This window comes from Misgurnus anguillicaudatus, chromosome 15 (genome assembly GCF_027580225.2).
Source record: "Misgurnus anguillicaudatus chromosome 15, ASM2758022v2, whole genome shotgun sequence".
Classification (NCBI taxonomy): domain Eukaryota; kingdom Metazoa; phylum Chordata; class Actinopteri; order Cypriniformes; family Cobitidae; genus Misgurnus; species Misgurnus anguillicaudatus.
The window spans coordinates 33,406,567-33,426,760 of NC_073351.2; the positions used below are offsets into that span (position 1 = coordinate 33,406,567).

Below are 20,194 nucleotides of genomic sequence, written 5' to 3' on the forward strand. Positions count from 1 at the left end.
TTTTTGACTCATTCTGAAGTTTATTTGTCCCATTTCAATTATGAATTTTGATCATCAAAAAGCCTTATAAACAGTTTATGGCTCGCATAGATAGATTATGATTGCTTACAGGAAATATTTCCCTTTTAGTCCATTGAAAGAATCAAAACAATACCAGATTGTATCATGGACGCTTGTGCCTTCTTTAAAATCAATGTAGTATCCTTGTCACAGTTTAAGGCCAAAGGTTACAATAATGCAACTTCAAAAAACTTTATTTTCCAGTTTCCTTGATGTTAATGTTTGTGGCAATACAAAATATCTTCATGCGAAGAACGCAGTAAGCTTTTTGTTACTTTTTTATGGTGTGGGGAGTCATGGGACAGTAAAAACCTCAGATTTATGTTTCATCATGCACAGGCATCCTTCATAAAACCTTCATCATCGATAGTCTTTTATAGATCATTATATCAATAATGTGCACGGCTCCGTACCAGATTTATTCTTCAGTTTGTGGCTTTTTTAAATTGATAAGATTGGAGTACAAACTCATCACGCAATCTCAGCTAATCTATAACCCGACACAAACACATACACGCACTTTCTCTCACACACAAAACATCTTTAAAAAAGTTGTAGAATTAACAAAAAAGGCCCACAAAGTCCACTTTCAAAAACGGATTTGCTTTCATAACCCGACAGGCAATAAACACAAAAGAAACCCAAAAACAATAAACAGACAGCGAGGTCCAGAGAAAGTCAAGGACTGTGGGACATTCCTCTCTATCCAGTGAAATATAAGGGGAAAATCCCCCATAATCCCTTGGGCTGATGCACTGTGAGCCATTAGTACATAATATCCAGTGATTTGGGTCCTTTTGGTGACCTCAGACGCCCTCTGAGCCTAACAGTAAAACCAGAGGGTGAGGGGTGGGTAACACCTCACCACAGGAGCCCGTAACCGGGCCGAGAGAGATACGGATGATGGGGCGCTCTGGGGGTCGGGGTGGAGGTGAGGTCGGGCCCGAGGTGAGGTGGGGCCCGGGGGCCTCCTGGGGGACTAGCGGTTGTTTTTGGCTGCCTCCTTAGCTGCAATGATCAACGGTGTGAGACTGGATAGAGGCTTTGCGATTTTCAGGAACTGATGCTGCGGAGACGAGAACAAAGAGTCACAAGCTGTTACATTTAATTTCTAAATGTATTTACTGATGTTAAATAATAACCTACTTTTAAATTATAAAAAAAAGAACTATGAATAATAATAAGTTGCTTCAGAGACTTAGAAAGTTTTTACATTTTTCACACTCTGGATTTGGGGAATAATTTTGGACAGGACATGTCCGAACCCGTTCTAAAAAAATATTTCCAGGATATGTTTTTATGGGAAAGCTTAGAAGCAGACAGAGGTTGTTCTTACTGTATTAAAGGCGGGGTGCATGATCTCTGAAAGACAATGTTGACATTTGAAATCACCTAAACAAACACGGCCCTACCCCAATAGAATCTGGACCTTCTTTGGATAGACCTGCCCACACACAGGCAACCCAGGCGACGATGTCTGCTGATTGGCTACAAGTGTGTTTTGGTAGTCGGCCCCACTCCCTTTTACAAAGTGTTTTTCAAAAATCATGTACCCCGCCTTTAAATCTATTTTCTGTTCCTTCTCACTGATTTCCTGCAGTTATTTTCTTTAATCCTGTCTGAATTCACACTTGAGTCATATAATGTATTACACAACATCAATTGTGATGCTCACACACTTTAAAAGCTTTTCTAGAAACACAGTCATAACCAAAAGACTGAAGTGGGAGGTTAAGTTTTTCACGGGTCCACTTATATCCGAAAACCAGAGGTCCGACCCAGGACCCTTTTGCATTACTTTTTCTTTGCTGAAGCTTGATCTCTTTCAGGCCTTGCAGGTGTTTTTATAACTGAAAAGTTCTGCATTCAGAAATCTCAGTTTCTGACTCAAACTATTCCCACACAGGCGTGTACGCATAGAGTGCATAATGTGACTACGTTTAGTTTAATTCAGTACATCATTTTTTTAAATCGAATTAATTAAACTAAAAAAATAACTTGCATTACTTTTTATAAAAAAGTAACTAAAATATTAATGTGTACATTTAAAAAGTAATGCGCTACTTTACTCGTTACTTCAGAAAAGTAATATTATTACGTAATGCACGTTACTTGTAATGCATTACCCCCAACACTGATCATGAGTGCTTGAACATAATAATATGTGGGGTATAATAATAGCGGCATCGGATCTTGGGTAGAGAGAGAGAGAGAGAGAGAGAGAGAGAGAGAGAGAGAGAGAGAGAGAGACTATACATATTCACTGCATGCAAACTATACACCCTTATCCATATCAATCCAGGTCAAGGGTCAACCTTGACCCAACTTCAACAGTAAACCCGTCTAAACAAACAGACCTGTAAAAGCTCTTTAGCAGAACCTCTCTTCTCCACATCCATCTCCAGACAGCGGTTTAAGAAATCTCTGAATATAGATGAGAGTTTCTCAGGGTTTTGCAGCTCTGGGGTTCCATTGGTGGCAATGAGATAAAGAGCCTGGACAACAGCAAAACATTCATTAATCTCGGTCACTGCATCTATTTATTCAAATAAATATATATATTTAAAACACATTACACCAAGTTTGCATGTTCTGCCATGTGCGTGCAGCGAATGTCAGACCCAGTTGTGGCAAAAGCTTCATAAACATCAGCATGTTAATAAACTATGTAAAGTTTCAATTTAAATTCACCACCAAACAATTAGATGGTTTCAGGTGTCATAAACATGCCAGAAATTAACCGCAAGTTCGTGACAAATTGTATTATTATTGTAAAATGGCAAATTGCTTGTGAAGCTCCTAACCTTAGGTGATAAAACTGTCTGCTAAAGAAGTGCATGTAATTTTAATGATAAATGATATTTCCAAAGTGAATTTTAATGCTGTGGTCAGTCTGCCATGGAAAAACTATAGAGAAATCAATCAAATGATCCTTTAAATAAGTACTGTGGCTTTACCTTGCACTTTGAATTACCATAATCACTGCAAAAATGACTTTCTTACTTAGTATTTTTGTCTTGTTTTCAGTAGAAATATATAAAAATTCTTAAATTAAGATTCTTTTTCATGATGAGCAAAATGACCTAAGTTTTTAGACAAAAATGTACAATTTAGGTGAATTTGTGCTTAAAACAAGCAAATATTTTTGCCAATGGGGTGAGAATTTTTTTTTTAAATAAGTTGTCTTTTTTCTTAAAGGAATATTACATTTTCTTAAAAGAAAAATCCAGATAATTTACTCACCACCATGTCATTCAAAATGTTGATGTCTTTCTTTGTTCAGTCGAGAAGAAATTATCTTTTTGAGGAAAACATTGCAGGAGTTTTCTCATTTTAATGGACTTTAACAGAGCCCAACATTCAATACTCAACTCAACACCCAACAGCCTCCTTCAACGGAGTTTCAAAGGACTATAAACGATCCCAAACGAGGCACAAGGGTCCCATCCAGCGAAACGACCGTCATCTTTTAAAATAAAAAATATCCACTTTTAAACCACAACTTCTCATCTAGATCCGGTCGTGATGTGTCAGCGTGACCCCACGCAATACGTCATGACGTCAAGAGGTCACAGAGGATGAACGCGAAACTCCGCCCCAGTGTTTACAAGTGCATTGAAAGAGGACCGTTCCTACGTTGTTGTATGTCAACTGATACTAATTAATGTCTTTGTGTCAGTTTATTGTTTACAATGGTACGCAAATGTGCGTTTTATATATGTAACACGTGACCTCCCTACGTCACTACACATTTACGTTAGGTCATGCTGGACCGGACCTAGACGGAAAGTTGTGGTTTAAAAGAGCACATTTTTTATTTTTCTTGTCAAAAATGACAATCGTTTTGCTAGATAAGACCCTTATGCCTCGTTTGGGATCGTTTATAGTCCTTTGAAACTCCGTTGAAAAAAACTGTTAAGTGTTGAATTAAGTATTAAATGTTGGCCTCTATTAAAGTCCATTAAAATGAGAAAAATCCTGGAATGTTTTCCTCAAAAAACATAATTTCTTCTCGACTGAACAAAAAAAGATACAACATTTTGGATGACATGGTGGTGAGTAAATTATCTGGATTTTTCTTTTAAGAAAATTGAATATTCCTTTAAACACTTAAAGGACAAGTTGGGTATTTTACACTTAAAGCCCTGTTTTCAGATTGTTTATGATGAAATAGAACGGTTTTGACTGAAATTTCGACATATGTGGCTGCCCCGAGAATTTTCGGGTGTTTGTTGTCTCACCTCCCACCTTTACAATGGGTTTATAGGTGCACCGGAACAATCCCTCCCAAAATGCATTAAACATTCATTTACAAAGACGCGAAACCCACCGAGTGGTCAGGGGTGCCCACCGGCATGCCCACACAAAAATCACTGCAAAATACGCATTCCAACAGGTTCTATTGTAGTTTTTGTCCAACTCCATTGACTTGTATTAGATGTGCTGTGAAGTACGGTATTACTCCGCACCGGGAACGTTGTTTGTATTCTTGCAATTAGTAATGGCGGATTAGCGCCACCACCTGGGCTGGAGTGTCTATTATTCAAGCTCTCAGCGGAAGAATATACGGGTGTGAGGCGTTTGGAAAAATAGGTCCACAAGTTTACAACGAATGCTAAAACATCTGTTGGAAAGCATCTTTTGTAGCGATTTTTGTGTGAGCATATCAGTGAACACCCCTGACCACTCGGTGAGTTTCACTTCTTTGTAAACAAAAGTTTAATGCATTTTAGGAAGGATTGTTCCAGTGCACCTATACAGCCATTATAGAGGTGGGAGGTGATACAAGAAACACACCAAAATTCTCGGGGCAGCCGCATATGTCGAAATTTCAGTCAAAACTGTTCTATTTCATCATAAACAATCTGAAAACAGGGCTTTAAGTGTAAAATACCGAACTTGTCCTTTAATTCAAGCTAAAAAATGTTCACCCCATTGGCAGATAAGCTTGTTTTTAAGCACAAATTCACTTAAATTGTATAGTTTTTGTCTAAACACTAAACTTATTTTCTTAGGTAATTTTGCTCATTCTTGATTTAAGAATTTTTAGATATTTCTACTGAAAACAAGACAAAAATTCTAAGTAAGAAAGGCATATTTTGCAGCGTTAATAAGGATGCACACATACAATTGGTATAGGCAGATAAAAGCATTTTCCCCCACTATCGGACATCGGTCGACTGAAATGAGTGGATGATCAGGGCAGATTATATCCTGGGAATCAAAAATGCAAAAATGCAGGGGCGGAAAAAAGTCATCAGAAAACTGATTATTTTGAATTGGGTCACAATGATAACAGAATTGTACGATCTGAATTTCCAGTATTTCACGACATAGGCCGCATTTACATTGCATGTTTGAAGGGACTCAATTCAGATTTTTTACCCTTGTGTGGCACAGATCGGATATGATCCATGAATGCATAAGCAGAAAAAAACCCTGCATAGATTCTGATATTCTCAGATCGGTTTCAGGCCTCATTCAGATGTGGAAATAAATCGGATATGAATCGAATACATGCATTCGTGTCCGCAATGCAAGCGTACAAATCGAAAATTCCCATCTGAAGATGTGTTATGTGCAGAGGTGTATAATACGGTACTTAAGTATTTTAGTTACATTTTCCAAGCATCTGTGCTTTATCAGAGTGTTTGTCTTCGGAAAAATTTTACTTTTCTTTACTAAAAAATGTTCACTACATTCTAAAGCATAGAATCATACTGTGTATTCATTATATATTGCATATTAAAATTGATTTAATGCCTAATTACATAAAAATTGTGTACTTTTACTTTCTTGAGTAAAAGTACGGAAAAAAAATTTTACTTAACTAAAAGTACAAAAAATTACTAGATGTTTAATGTACTTAAATATTAAATATAAACCAAAAACTTGAAATTATGAAATGTAGTGGAGTAAAAATTATGATAATATGTTTTGGAATGTTTGTTTTCCAAAGAAAAACAGCAATAAAATACGAATAATTGAAAATTTACTTTTATGTAGAAATTAAAAATACTTAAGTACTATACAACTCTGGTTATGTGTCATAAAAAATGTGACGCCTGCAAATGACATCAACTCAGGTGGAGACCACCGAGGGTAACATGACTCTTCTTAGCAGCGCAATGGAGGACGACAGCTCCACTTAGTGGAGTAATGTTAAAGTTTTATGTCTTGTTACAGAAATAAATCTCGTATAATCATTTTGTCTATCCATTGCATATCACAACATTTTACTTCCTCTGTGGTTCAAGCTGTTCCAGGTCAGTATGTCTACCTTGAATTGTTTTGCCAAGTGATTAATGTAATCAAGATTTATAGTGTAAATCCAGCCTTAAAAAAAAAGGAATAGAAATCAAAACTATTGGTATCTGTTGTTATTGGTACAGTGGTTGTCATTCTACGTAATGGAATATCGATATCCGCACAGAAACTTTATATCAGTGCATCCCTATTTAGTATAATAATCTGATCCCTTCATTGAATATTGTACCACAGTACTTTTTTATTTTTTAGTGTGTGTTTACAGCTGATCTATTATTTGTCCTGAGTCGTGTGAACTCTGTTGCACATGTTGTAGCTGAATCGGCTGAGATGTCTCACCCTCAGTGGGTTCTCGTTGAGGTACGGCGGTTCCCCCTCGACCATTTCGATAGCCATGATACCCAATGACCAGATGTCCACTTTCGGGCCGTAAGCCTTGCGGGTCACGACCTCCGGTGCCATCCAGTATGGCGTCCCGACCATCGTGCTTCTCTTGCTCTGCTCAGGAGTGATTTGAGCGCAAAAGCCAAAATCAGCTGCGAGAAAAAGACAGACGATGAGAGGTTCAGATTCAATCTTCACTTTATAATACATACGGTTTCATTAAGGGTCGGTTTATCTTAGTCCCAGACTAAAATGCATGTTTGAGCTGCCTTCATTAAAAAAAATACCTTGCACTGACATCTCTTAACATTGTCTCAAGATGCACACCAGTATTGTTTTTTGTAAGGTATGTTTGTAAAACTACTTAAATGCCTTAATAAAACTTAGGCCTAGTCCTGGTTTAATCTAAACCCTGTCCGGAAAACTACCTCTTAAATGTAATCAAAACATTGCATACAGTACAGACACATTTGACAAGCTGGACTTTTGCGCCATCTACTGGTGGAAAAGTTCAATGACGAGTTAGATCTCACTGCTTTCCTACTTATAACATCATGATTCTCATTAAATATGATCAAACCCAAGCATGAAAAGATGATTTTATAATGATCTGTATGAACTCATTTAATTGCCAATATTGCAAGCCAGCATGTTACACAGACAATTTTAAATAAACATTTAGAGAGGCATTCATGCATGCAGAAAAAACCCTACTTCGAGTTTAGATAGTACAGTTTACAACCCTTATGTAATGTGTATATGAAATGATGATGTATATGAGAATGCGTCATACTGAGTTTGACAGAGCCGTCCATCCCCAAGAGAATATTGTCACTCTTGATGTCTCTATGGATGACCTGATTCGAGTGCAGGAACTCCAGGGCTTGTAGACACTATGAAAAAGACAAATACATTTATTCATTTAGCAGACAATTTTACCCAAAGGGACTTACAAATGATAGAGCATTTAAAATACATGTTGTCTAAGGACCCCTTAAAGGGACACTACAATGATATTACGCAGCACCTGAAAATAGTCCCTTGCTATTGAAACCAACCAAGGGGACTATTTTTGGGCAGTGATATCACTACGCCTGCTGCAGCCATGTTACATCAGCAAAGTCCTTGATTATTACACCAAAATGAAAGTATAGTTTCTAGCCATATCGGCCTACAAAATCGCAACTTTTAATTTTCCGTCGGTCTTACACGATGCAACTACAAAAAAGTCAAGTTTTAAATGGGAAAAATATCGAAACTATTTGGTTATTTTTAGCGTGATGCTAATGGTCTAATCAGATTCAATGGATTATGCTAATTTATGCTAAAAAAAGTACCGCCAGACCGGAGATCAGCTGAATGGATTCCAAAACGGTAAAAATCTAATGTTTAACTCTAGGGGAGCTGGAAAATGAGCATTTTTTTTTAAAGTGAAGTGTCCCTTTAATGGATAAAAAGGAGGAGCAACGACCCCCAGTACCAAAATATAGTTTCAATTTAATACTGTATTTGTTATTATTTATAACACATACTTTGTTATGATGGTTACATTACAAAGATATTAAAATAATAATTTTTGGCATGCTATATAACATTTTAATTTAACTGAATAGATTTTATTGTGGGAACATTATGCTTTCAATTTATCAGGGTTCCCACACCTTAGTTTACTTCAAATTCAAGGACCTTTCAAGGACTTTTCAGGTGCAAATCCCCCTCCAAATTCAAGGACTAAATGTAGGGACACATATCAAGCATATTTAAGACATATTGTTACAATTCCCTTTTGAGGGAACTCGCGCTGCGTCACTGCGGTGACACTTTGGGGACGCCTCCAAGGGAATGTGTATATCAAATTCAACCAATAGTGAGGCTTAACGACAAAGACAGGGTGATGCGGGAGCCAGGAAGTATATCGCTATCTGAAATATTGCCAAAGACGGCAAACAGAGACGCAGAAAGTATGGCAAGGAAGACGCAGCGTCTCGTTCCCTTCTCAGGGAACAACAACGTAACCCGAGACATTTTTATGTGTCAAACACAACTATGCAAAAAAGCATTTTGGTATGAATCAACATTCACATAAGTTATACTTCCCGTAAAAAATATTTAGCATTCAAAGAATATTTGGAGGACCTCATTAATACCACCAAGGGCCCCCCCGACCCCAATTGCAAACCCATGACATAGAAGATTTTAATTTTTAATAAACAAAAGTAGACTGTTTAAAGTTTTGCGTGCATTATTGTGTTCATGTAACTCAATTGGCTGAGCACTGCATTAGCAGCACAAAGGTCATAGGTTTGATTCCCAGGGAACACCCATGCTGATAAAAAAGTAAACTTTGAATGCACCATAAGTTGCTTTGGATACAAGCATCTGTCAATTTCACAAATGTATCACTTTAGTATTAACAGAGCATTGCACAGTTAATGTGTTGGTAAATTAATGTAAAACTCGATTGGTATTGATTGCGAGTCTCAAGTGCTGTTTGTATTTTAATCTATGCCAAGCATTTGAAATCAGTCACTAATGAAGTTTCATTACAGTCTTAGATAACAATGCAAGTCATGTTTTATATCTACAGCGAACATTTCTGTAGTGTTTTGCACTTACTTCCCGGCAGACGGCCGCTATCTGTGCTTCATCCATGCACGTTTCTGTGACCACATCAGTCAGGGAACCTCCGGCCAGATACTCCATCACCACCCAGAGCTCATCTCCTACCAGGTAACTATAGAAACCAGAAAACACCATCAGCACATGCAGCATTGCAGAGTGATGCAGCAGCATCGCCGTGACAACGGGAGGCGACACTGGCTTTATTACTGGAAACAGATACGTCAAGTTACCATGGATACGGACACAGATTACTCAAAGCTTTGACTCAGCATTAGTCCATGAAGATGGCAGCAGCTTAATCAAAGTCCCTTTAGGGAAGTGGCGCCAGTATGCGGCATGTTTGCTATGCCTCAGGGCAATTACAGTATTTCAGTCATGCAATACTAAAGTCTTATCTACTTAACTCATTCAACGCCATTGACGAGTTATCTCGTCATTTATGAGTTCATATTTAACTAATAAATATGCCTTTCTGGACGAATTTCAAAGTGAAAGTGTAATACCGCTTTTATCCACCAGATGGCCGAATTTATCAAAACGGAAGTTAAAAAGATTTAATGATTTATTTTAACTGCCTTTATGTTTGATAGTCATTCTGAGTCTGATCTCGAACATAAATTCCTTTACAAGAACGCAATTTTTTAAGCTTTTTGCTCAAAATGTTGTATTTTTGAAGAGAAATATCCATATTTCAGTAGTTAAATTAAGCAGAAAAAGTAAATATATAATTAAACGTTTTTTCCCCATTTTGTTTGTTTATTTGTTTGTTTATTGTTTGTTTGAAAGCAGAGGCTGTGTTCTTTAATTTGATATAATTTGTATGTTTACATATTTATAGAAAATAATTTTTCCTGCAAGGAATTTTGTGAAAATTTTGTTAAAATCACAAAAATGCAGGTGGGCAACTTTTCTTAAAAAGGCTGGCGGTGAATGAGTTAAATGGGAAAAAAAGCATATCTGTAAATTCAGCTGCTAAATTAAGCAACATATTTCGAACCTGACTTATGTGATACCATATCTGTTGTTTCTTAAGCTCAAATTTCCCTACAAACACATTTCAGCTACTGCGCATACACAAAGGTTGGCAAGTGCATCACATGACTTTGTACAAAGCTCCTCCTCCAGAAAATCATGATTTTTATTGGTTGCTGATTGGTACTTTAAATTGTAAGGCGGGACTTCTGATGCCAGGCCCTGTCCCAAATTGCACAATCGGGACTGGTGGACTTCTTCAGAGTCCACACTTTGATGACATCATGTAGTGCAGACCTTAGGGACCCTTGATGCAAGTCCACGAGGGTGTGCTGGAGTCGTATTTTGGGACAGACTCATGGCAGAAATAGGAAGAGAAAGGGTGTTAAAGGGATAGTTCGGCCAAAAATGATATCACTCACCCCGAAGCCGTCCGAGATGCATATGTCCATAATTTTTCTGACGAAATCATTTTCAGTTATTTTATAAAATGCTTTATATCTTCCAGCTGCTAAACAGTAAAGTTATGGGGTCCACCTCATATATATATATACTAAATGAATTCTTTTAAACACTTGTATTGGGGCTGAATTATTTGTATTTTCCACAAAACAGAAAGTGCGTTGTATAAATTACCACTAACTTAGACACTATACTTATTAGCCTTTTCCAGTAACAGTTCCCCATCATTGATTCTCCTTATAAAAATTTTCATATGAATGCATTTAATGGTATTTCAGTTGCATCTATTTCATCCGTGATAAAATATGTGAACACGATCTTTACATTGCTGACGTTTGTGGTGGACTGGACTGCGAGATTGGTGAAGTGTCTGACTTTACCGCTTGCCCGCTCTCATCTACATTTCAGGTGAGACGAGTCGCATTTCAAACAAGCCTATTGTCTCCTGGTTATGGCTAGAAGGGATACAGCTACGGCCAAAATCATGTGAAATCTCGCCGGATGAGTGCTGTTTTCATCCAACATCCTGCAAGATTCAGCAGTAGCTGTATCCCATCTAGCCAGATCCATTGTCTCCTGTTCATAGTAATAGCAGTGCCCAATCTTGTTATATCCATTAATTACTATCTGCTGATCAATCCTTACTAATGCTGACTACAATGCTGTGATTTTTACACATTACGTTAAATGGTCGGTCTGCAAATTGAACCACATTGATCCTGAGCTCAAGCACAGAGTGGAAAATGCCATTGAGATCTTTTATTTCTACATCATTGTTTCTAAACAATAATTTAGGAATATGAGCACCCTGGTGATGTTATGATAACTCACCTGTCCAGGTAATTCACAATGTTGGGGTTTTTGTTTTCCCTCATGACCAGAATCTCATTGATGATCAGCTCTTTCTTAGGCTGTTGCTGAAGATTCATCTGTTTAATGGCCACCTAAGAGAAACCATCAAAAACAGCTTTTAGACACTGCTGAAGATGAATGGGTAGCTCTGGATGCATTAGTTCATCTTTCCATTAATCTGTTCACTTGGAAATGAGCCGTCTGTGATGTTCTCAGCCCGTGCATGAAGGTAAGATTACATTGCAACCTCAGCTCAGAGGAATGTTATCACACCGAGATCAATATGTAATGTCCCAACCCCCCAGCATCCCCCGATTCACTGTCATCGATCAGCAAGAATCCCAAAGACTTCGTCTCAGTCTTGTTAATAATGATCGCTAAGAGCATGTGGGTGCAAAAATATATTCAACCCATGAAACCATGAAGAAGGATCTTGCTTCACATACAGAATACAGACGCAGGTTGCCAGGACATTTGATCTGATCACTCACAGTCTCTGAAATATTTTGGTCTTTATATGAGGAGCTCTGATGCAAAAGGCCTTAAACGCCACCTCCATCAAAAATTAGATAATGATATTGACCGAATGCTCTCGGCACGTATTATTTGTTCATCAAATATGCTTCAAATCCGCTTAATCCCGGCGGCCCCAGGCCATTCAGAAATACCGCTTTGTTGGCAGAATCCATTAAAAAGTGCTTATTTACAGGAAAACATGTCAGACGCAAATAAAGAGTTTTGCATATAAGCTCTTCATATATTGCTTAGTTTGGGGTCTCAAATGCATGGGCGATTCTAACGAAACCATTAAAACACCACGGCACTAATGATTTTAAATATAAAATGTATAATATAGTAATATTAAAAAGCATCAGAACAAAGACAATACTGTTTTCTACCTTGCACAATGTGTGATTTCAACATAAAAATATATATTTTTAATTTAATCGCATTTTCTGCTGAAATTCTCATTACCGCAATGCATCCGGATTTGTTTGAATATGCGTTATTATGTTGTAATTTAAACAAATGAACACAAAAATGCTTATTTAAAAAAAACAAATGTTATGTCATGTTTAATCGAAAATATAAAAAAATGGTTGTATATTGTTGAAGGTGTTGCGGTAATGAGATAAAAAAATTTAATTTTAATTTACTGTGCATGACTATTAATAATCCATTTTAAAAATGTGAAAATATATTAGCTTTTCCTACAGTGTTGATGCTTTCAGACCGTTGCGGTAATGAGATTTTTTAGGACTTATGTTACAAAAAGTGTTAAATGATAAGTAAAAGTTTTTAAATTAATGTTCCTATATACTCTAGACTTTGTTTCTAATGTCTAGTGGGGAAAAAACTAAATTTAAGCAATTTTTACATTTTCATGCTTGACATTTTTCAAACCAAGTTTTGGTGAGAATCACCCAAACGGACATGCTATGATAAACCTCACCTCCTGTCCTGTGGCGATGTCTATGGCTGTGTATACTGTACCAGATGCTCTGAACAAAAAAAAAACGATATATATGACATTAGAAAAATGTTTGAAGATTCTGAGACACTATATAACACTAAACAAGTGAAACTTACCCTTGCCCTATCTTCTCAAATCGTGTGTATTTCTTCTTTGGGTCACCCACACTGACTATACTTCCTATAGAGCACACAATACTGTCAGCAATTAAACACTCCTTTGTCCACAGGTGAGAAAGAAACAGCATCATTTAAATGAAAAAGTAATCACATAATAGTATGTCATTCATCAAATGCTTCAATCAGTCAAATCGATGCCGTGAAGTCAAGTTGACTAACAAGAAAAGAGGAAAAAACAGAAGGGAATAAAAGACTTTTCAGACCTGGCAGTAAACAAGAATGTAACAATAGGCTGGAAAACACAACGAGAAAGAAGAGCGAGGGCTGATGAGAGATTTACGACATCTCCGAGTCTTAAATTCAGCCCATGTGAGGGAAAGACAGAAACGCCTGTAGCTGGATGAGGTAACCATGGCAACCATTGATGAGTAAGGGATGACACATCTTTGGGCCTGAAGAGGGGACCCGAATTGAAGGAGGGGATCAGGAAAGACACACTGATGGCTGATGTCTTACCAGTAGAGGGCGATCTTAGCACATCTGTAGCATGGGATTTATGATAAAGATACAAGAAAGCTATGCTTATTTAGGGCCCGGTCATAAACAAAAAGACTGGGGATCATCTCATCGACAGTTACACCATTAGAATACACAGAATACATTACCGTATTCTCCGGACTATAAGTCGCACTTTTTTCATATTTTGGCGGGTCCTGCAACTTAAGTTCAGGTGCGAGTTATACATAAAAATTATTTTATATGAACCAAGAGAAACCATTACTGTCTACAACCGCGAGAGTCCTCTCTATGCTGCTCCTGTATTTATGTAATTCAATGAATTCAGTGATGCGAAATGACTTCAGGAGCTTGGTGAACTTGATTTGGCTTGTCATGTTAATTTAGCCTATTCAGCCTCTCAGGTATGTTCTGTATGCTATTGTGTATCGTGTAAATAACTGTTTATGTTACTTTAACATGTACGGACACCTATTCAGCTTGCTGTTCTGTGTGCTATTGTTTAGTTAAATAACTTGCCTTTCCAGATTAAATGCATGTTCTTCGGATAGGATTTTGTGAAATCATTTTCTAAATAAACACGACGTATAGTCCAGTGTGACTTAAATATGAAGAGTTTCGTTGCAAAACGAGAAAACCACCGTTTTTTTAATTGTTCAGAAATCTCGTTTTTTGGTTGTGCATTCCAATTAATATCAATGCAACTGCATTTGGTTTGTTTTGATTTAAACCTTCAGAACTTAAAAAATACAGCTAAGTAGCACCATAAAACAAAATAATAACATCATAATATAATAAAAAACATGTTTTGATAAAAATGTTAAAAAAATGGATTTATCTCGTTTTGCAACGAAACTCTTCATATGTTTTATCCACTTCAAAACGGATTTTTGACTGATGCGACTTATAAAGTTACTCCGGAGCGACTTATAGTCCAGAAAATACAGTAAATATTGATTTGAAGTATTTTATTTGCTCATTTTTATCAAATGCAGACCTTTCATGAGGTTTTTCGGCAAGACGTTTAAATGTCACTAACACTATTTGGTTTAATTATTTGTAAATATAATGTCATATGGGTGATTCTTGCGAAATTAGACTTATGAGGTGTCATGAAACATTTTGATAAAAAAAATGCTATGAAAATAAGAAGCATACAGTTACAAACATCTCTTCGTTTTGCACATGATTTCAAATGACATCATACAAACCAATTTTGTTGTTTTTTCCACATTTAAGGGAACATTTTCATTACCGCAACATGGCAATGATTGGATTGGGGTTATTTAACATGAAAATATTTAAAAATAAAAAATCTAAAAATAAAAGCTTCAGTGCATGTTATACTATAAACATTTAAAGTAAAGAAACATGTGGTATTTGGTGATTGGTGAACTTTTTAGTTCTCATTACCAAGTTTGTAAATGCATATATTTAATGTAATATCATGTTGCGGTAATGATAATTTTTGATAATGATTACCTAAAAAATGTAAATAAGTCTATAGGAAATATTTTTTAAAATCCTCTTAAAATAATGGTTATAGTAAGTTCAGACCTTAATATTATATATGCAAAAAAAATGGGCTTCAATGGCTTTTTAAAATTTTTGATGCTGGACACCTTCTAAATCTGGATTTTGTGAGAATCACCCACATATGTTATTAAAAAAATATAACTTTAATTAATTAATATTAAACTGTACCTGTCAAAATGATTTACAGCATCCGGGTTACAGTGTCTTATTATTTTTAATAACAAACCTGCAAATCTCGCGACTGGCCAATCAAAATCAAGCATTCCAACGAGCCGTGTAATAATAAAAATTAAATTAAATAATAGTAACATTTCTAAAAAAAATTGAAAATAAAATCTATATAAAGGACTCAATAAAGTATAAAATCTTTAAAATATGAGATTAAATAAACATACATTGTATTTATTGAAAGTATGATTGGCAAAAGATATCTAAATAGATATAAAAGCTCTTTTGTCACCTTAAAAGTCAGTCCCTCCAAAAAAATGTGATTATGCGATCGCATGATTCAACGCATAATCAGCCAAAGTCCGCATATTTATGCGGGAGACGCATTTTTTCAAAACCGCCACACTTTTGCAGCATAAATTGCAAATTTCCTTGCACAAAATATGCGGGGCTTGCATGATTTCATAATCCCTGCATTTTCGTAGCAAAAATCACATATATTTTAGCAGAAAGTTAAAAGATTTTGCATTTACTTCACACAAGCACAGCCATGTCCCCTGTTAACATGGAAACATTATGAAGTGACGTAATGTGATGTGAACATCATTTAAAGCGTTTGCAAGTTCCCACAATTTTTGCAAGTTCCCGCAATTTCATTGCATAAATATCCCACATATTCCATCGCATTTTTTAAGAAAACGTGCCGCAAGGTCAAAGATTTTTGCCCGCAACAATCACAAAAGAACTTTTTCTGGAAGGACTGATTAGTGAATAAGATGGATGAGGGGCGGTGGTGTTGTAGATATTGAATGTGCTTATGTCAAACTAGTTTTTGTGCACTACTATAAATGTATGTACTGTTATGTGTCCAAGACAAATTTCCCTAAAGGGTCAAATAAAGTCATCTTGAAACTCATTTTGATCAGTCATTTTCTTCGAGGAGCCTTTACAAACATTACCATGATTTTGACTATATTACTTCGCAGTTTCTCGAGTATTTCCTCATCGCTCATCTTCTTCTTGCGTGTCTTGTCTGTGCTTAGTGGTGTGGACGGGGCAGGTGGGGTTGTAGTGGTTGTGGTGGTAGTGGAGGGCGTCGGGGTCGGGCTGCCTCCGTCTGCGGCTGCGCTGGTGACGGGTGATGTGGTGGCGTCTTTGGTGGGCAGAGGAGGAAAAAGAGGCTCGATAACAGAGCGAGTGTAGATCTGTGGGGTGGAGATGTGATTTGTTAGCAGCGGACGGCCAAAACATAACGCATAACATACAACCTAACCAATAATTCGACAGCTTGCGAAAAATATGGTGAAAATGTCAAAAGCTGTCCAAAAATTGTAAACCGAAATCTGATTTATTCGGTCTCTGGCAGTATTTTACATTGTTTTTAAAAGTAATACTGTGGAAAGTATTTTACTTTTGGAAAGCCAATACATCAGTTTCTTTGGTTTATTATTGTGGTGTCATTGTGGTTGGACAGTCACTTCCTGTGATTTTTGGCCAGAATGAGACCGGATTTGAATGTTTGGTGACCACCAAACTAGGATCCACAATGACCGAATCAACCCACATCGAGCCAAACAGCTGTGGATGATTAATAAGAGATTTGGGAATGAAACACTCAGATTGGTACCCACAGAAACAATAAAACACACATTCCAGTGATGCTTAAGTCTAAACTGAGTCCAGTGAACATAACTCAGACCCACAAACTCTCAACATATTTGCTCACTGATGCATCACTTTTTAATCTGTTCAAAAAGAAACAGATCCGTGTGCTCTTTGAAAGACAAAAAACACAACCCAGAAAGTTCAAAGGTGTGCAGATGTTGAGTCGCCACGTGGTACCAGCAGCGCCGATCCTCTCATATGGATCATCAGTGCTGACACACACATTGTGATAAAGCATAGTAGTCTCAAGACTGACGTGTTTGTGATTAATGTGACGTCATCCGCCAGAGATTAAAGGAATAGTCTACTCATTTTCAATATGAAAATATGTTATTACCTTAACTAAGAATTGTTGATACATTCCTCTATCATCTGTGTGCGTGCACGTAAGCGCTGGAGCGCGCTGCGACGCTTCGATAGCATTTAGCTTAGCCCCATTCATTCAATGGTACCATTTAGAGATAAAGTTAGAAGTGACCAAACACATCAACGTTTTTCCTATTTAAGACGAGTAGTTATACGAGCAAGTTTGGTGGTACAAAATAAAACGTAGCGGTTTTCTAAGGGGATTTAAAAGAGGACCTATATTTTATGGCGTAATAGCACTTTTGGGAGTACTTCGACTCGCCTGAAAAGTCCGCTCCCCTTCTCACTCTCATAATGGGAGAGGGAGGGTGTTACTGCGCCGAGTCGAAGTCCTCAAAATCAAAGCTTTAGAGGAAAGCAGGATATCTGGAGCTACAAAAATCTATGGTATGTGGAAAATAATGTGTTTTTTAACCATAAACCATGCGAACACATTGTATTACACCAAATATACAAAATAACGTTGTTTTTAGCAATGAAATAGGTGCACTTAAAAAAAATAACTTTAATTAATGCTATCTAATGCAATGACATGCATACACTTGTCAAGCATGACTTAAATGGACAGTTCACCCAAAAATGAAAATTCTGTCATCATTTTCTCATCCTCATGTTGTTTTAAACCTGTATGAGTTTTTTTTCTGATGAACACAAAAGAAAATATTTTGATAAATGATAGCAAGCACACAGTTGATTGTAACCATTGACTTCCATAGTAGGAAAACAAATATTATGGATGTATTGTGATAAATGATGAAGAAGATATTTTGATAAATGATGGTAAGCACATAGTTGATGGTACCCATTAAAATCCATTGTATTTTATTCCTACTATGGAAGTTAATCATTTATCAAAATATTTTCTTTTGTGTTCATCAGAAAAAAAAACTCATAATACAGGTTTAAAACAACATGAGGATGAGAAAATGATGACAGAATTTTCATTTTTGGTTGAACTATCCCTTGTTAAACTGTCCAAATACTTTTTGGGGTGAAAAAACTGCTGTGCTTAGACATCTGCTGTACTTAGCAGAAATGTTACAATAATTTTGGTTCAATATAACAATAATAACATTTTTATGTTGTAAGTGAAGGTAATAAGTAAAATTTCTTTTTTTAATTGTAATTGTATGCAAAAGCTTTGGCATTATGACTCCAGGCAGTTGAAATGCAGAACTGAACATTTAGATAAAATTAAGATATTAAACAAGAAATAAAAACAACAGACAGAAACAAAGTAAAAAATCAAATGTCCTTATAAACAGTCACTTACAGATTTGGTGTGCTCAGGGCGAGGAGCAATCGTAGGTGGGGGCGTTGCGTCATCATCTTCATCCTCATCTTCTTCCTCTTCCTCTTCTTCATCCTCAGAGACGGTGGCCACCGCAGGAGTCTCAGAAACGGTTTTGGTGTTCTGTGGAAGATGAAAGAAGCCAATCCGGAGATGAGGCTGACCCAATGACATCACAACATGTGTGCAAAACAAACTCAATGCTAACATGCCAATTACACGCCAGTCTGCTCACTATACCAGCTGACCGAATTTACCATAACCAGACAACCGGCTAAATATAAACCCATCCTGCTATGAGCAATAAAACTGAGCTACAGATAATGTACATCTCAGCAGGTGAATTGGAAAGAAAAAGATGCTGACTCACAGCGCAGAGAAAGAGAGAGAGAAAGAAAAAGAGAGCGAGAGACAGAGAGATGAAGGATGAACTCGTTGGCATTGCCTTGAGTGTTGGCATTCATTTTGTCCTTCTGTTATGTGGGCAACTCTTACATGACTCTGCCCTATGTGTCTCTCTTGTGTTTACCCCCCGCTCCTCAAATTCCCATTTCAGCTCCCAGTTTCTCCTCTTTTTCCTGCTTCCCCTACGGCAAATCTCCCTGTCCTGTCCTCTGTCAATCTGTCGTGATGTTTTGGGAAAACTTCCCCTTTAAGCTTAAATCCACTTAAGATTTACTCACCACTGCATTTAATGAGTTGAAGGTTTCTGCATTTTTATCTGAAAATAAAGAGAAACATGAGAAATGAAATATACAAATCTACAAACAACATAACACTGGCATGGTATTTGACTGATACCCGTGATATTTAATGATTGATGCTATCATAATAATAGCAGATGAGACATGCACAAAATTGCTGATATGTACAATAATAACTTTACTAGCACCATGCGTCAACAAACATAATATTATAATAACATTACAATGAAAGCAAAATTATTTAAATACATCTTCAGCTGAATGGATGGATCGCTAACACTATAGGTTGCGATGTTGTAACCATAGCAATTATATCTCAACAACAGTTGCGTGATGTGTTTGTGTCACACCTGAAAAGCTCATGTATTTCTGGCTGTTGGTCGTATCTTTAGAGTCGTAAAACTTAAGGACATCGAGAACGGCCTGAGGATTCTTCTTCTGCTCCAGCTTGGTGATGTTTGATGTCTGGAGTAATCGTGCCCACTGCTCTGGCATTCCCTACATAAAACACAAATAGTGTCAAGCATCAAAAACATTTATAGCAAATACCTCAGTCTAGTAAATAATATGATTTATTTTAGTCAACTTTATAGTCGCAGTCTTACTGTGGGTTCACACCAGCCACGTCTACCGCGTCTAGTTTGACGCTTGAACGTTTTGAGTTTACTCGCTTCGTTCGCGAGTAAAGGCCGCACGTGAAATTACAATCATCGAGACATTCACGCGGAAATTCGCG

At 36.9% G+C, this 20,194-nt stretch overlaps 1 protein-coding gene across 5 annotated transcripts in view; it reads right to left on the minus strand.

Moving 5' to 3' along the window:
- The window catches only part of pak1 (p21 protein (Cdc42/Rac)-activated kinase 1), a 61,752-nt gene continuing 41,558 nt past the window's right edge, over positions 1–20,194 (minus strand). For all 5 annotated transcript variants that reach the window (XM_073853839.1, XM_073853844.1, XM_073853840.1 and 2 more), the window contains exons 4-15: positions 19,809–19,956; positions 19,438–19,475; positions 18,737–18,877; positions 16,409–16,637; positions 13,210–13,267; positions 13,073–13,121; positions 11,599–11,711; positions 9,328–9,445; positions 7,505–7,604; positions 6,667–6,863; positions 2,418–2,555; positions 1–1,126 (exon numbers count right to left, since the gene is read on the minus strand). In XM_073853839.1, coding sequence (XP_073709940.1) covers positions 1,040–1,126; positions 2,418–2,555; positions 6,667–6,863; positions 7,505–7,604; positions 9,328–9,445; positions 11,599–11,711; positions 13,073–13,121; positions 13,210–13,267; positions 16,409–16,637; positions 18,737–18,877; positions 19,438–19,475; positions 19,809–19,956 — 1,416 coding nt within the window. In that variant the 3' untranslated portion in view covers positions 1–1,039. The remainder of the gene's footprint in view (positions 1,127–2,417; positions 2,556–6,666; positions 6,864–7,504; positions 7,605–9,327; positions 9,446–11,598; positions 11,712–13,072; positions 13,122–13,209; positions 13,268–16,408; positions 16,638–18,736; positions 18,878–19,437; positions 19,476–19,808; positions 19,957–20,194) is intronic.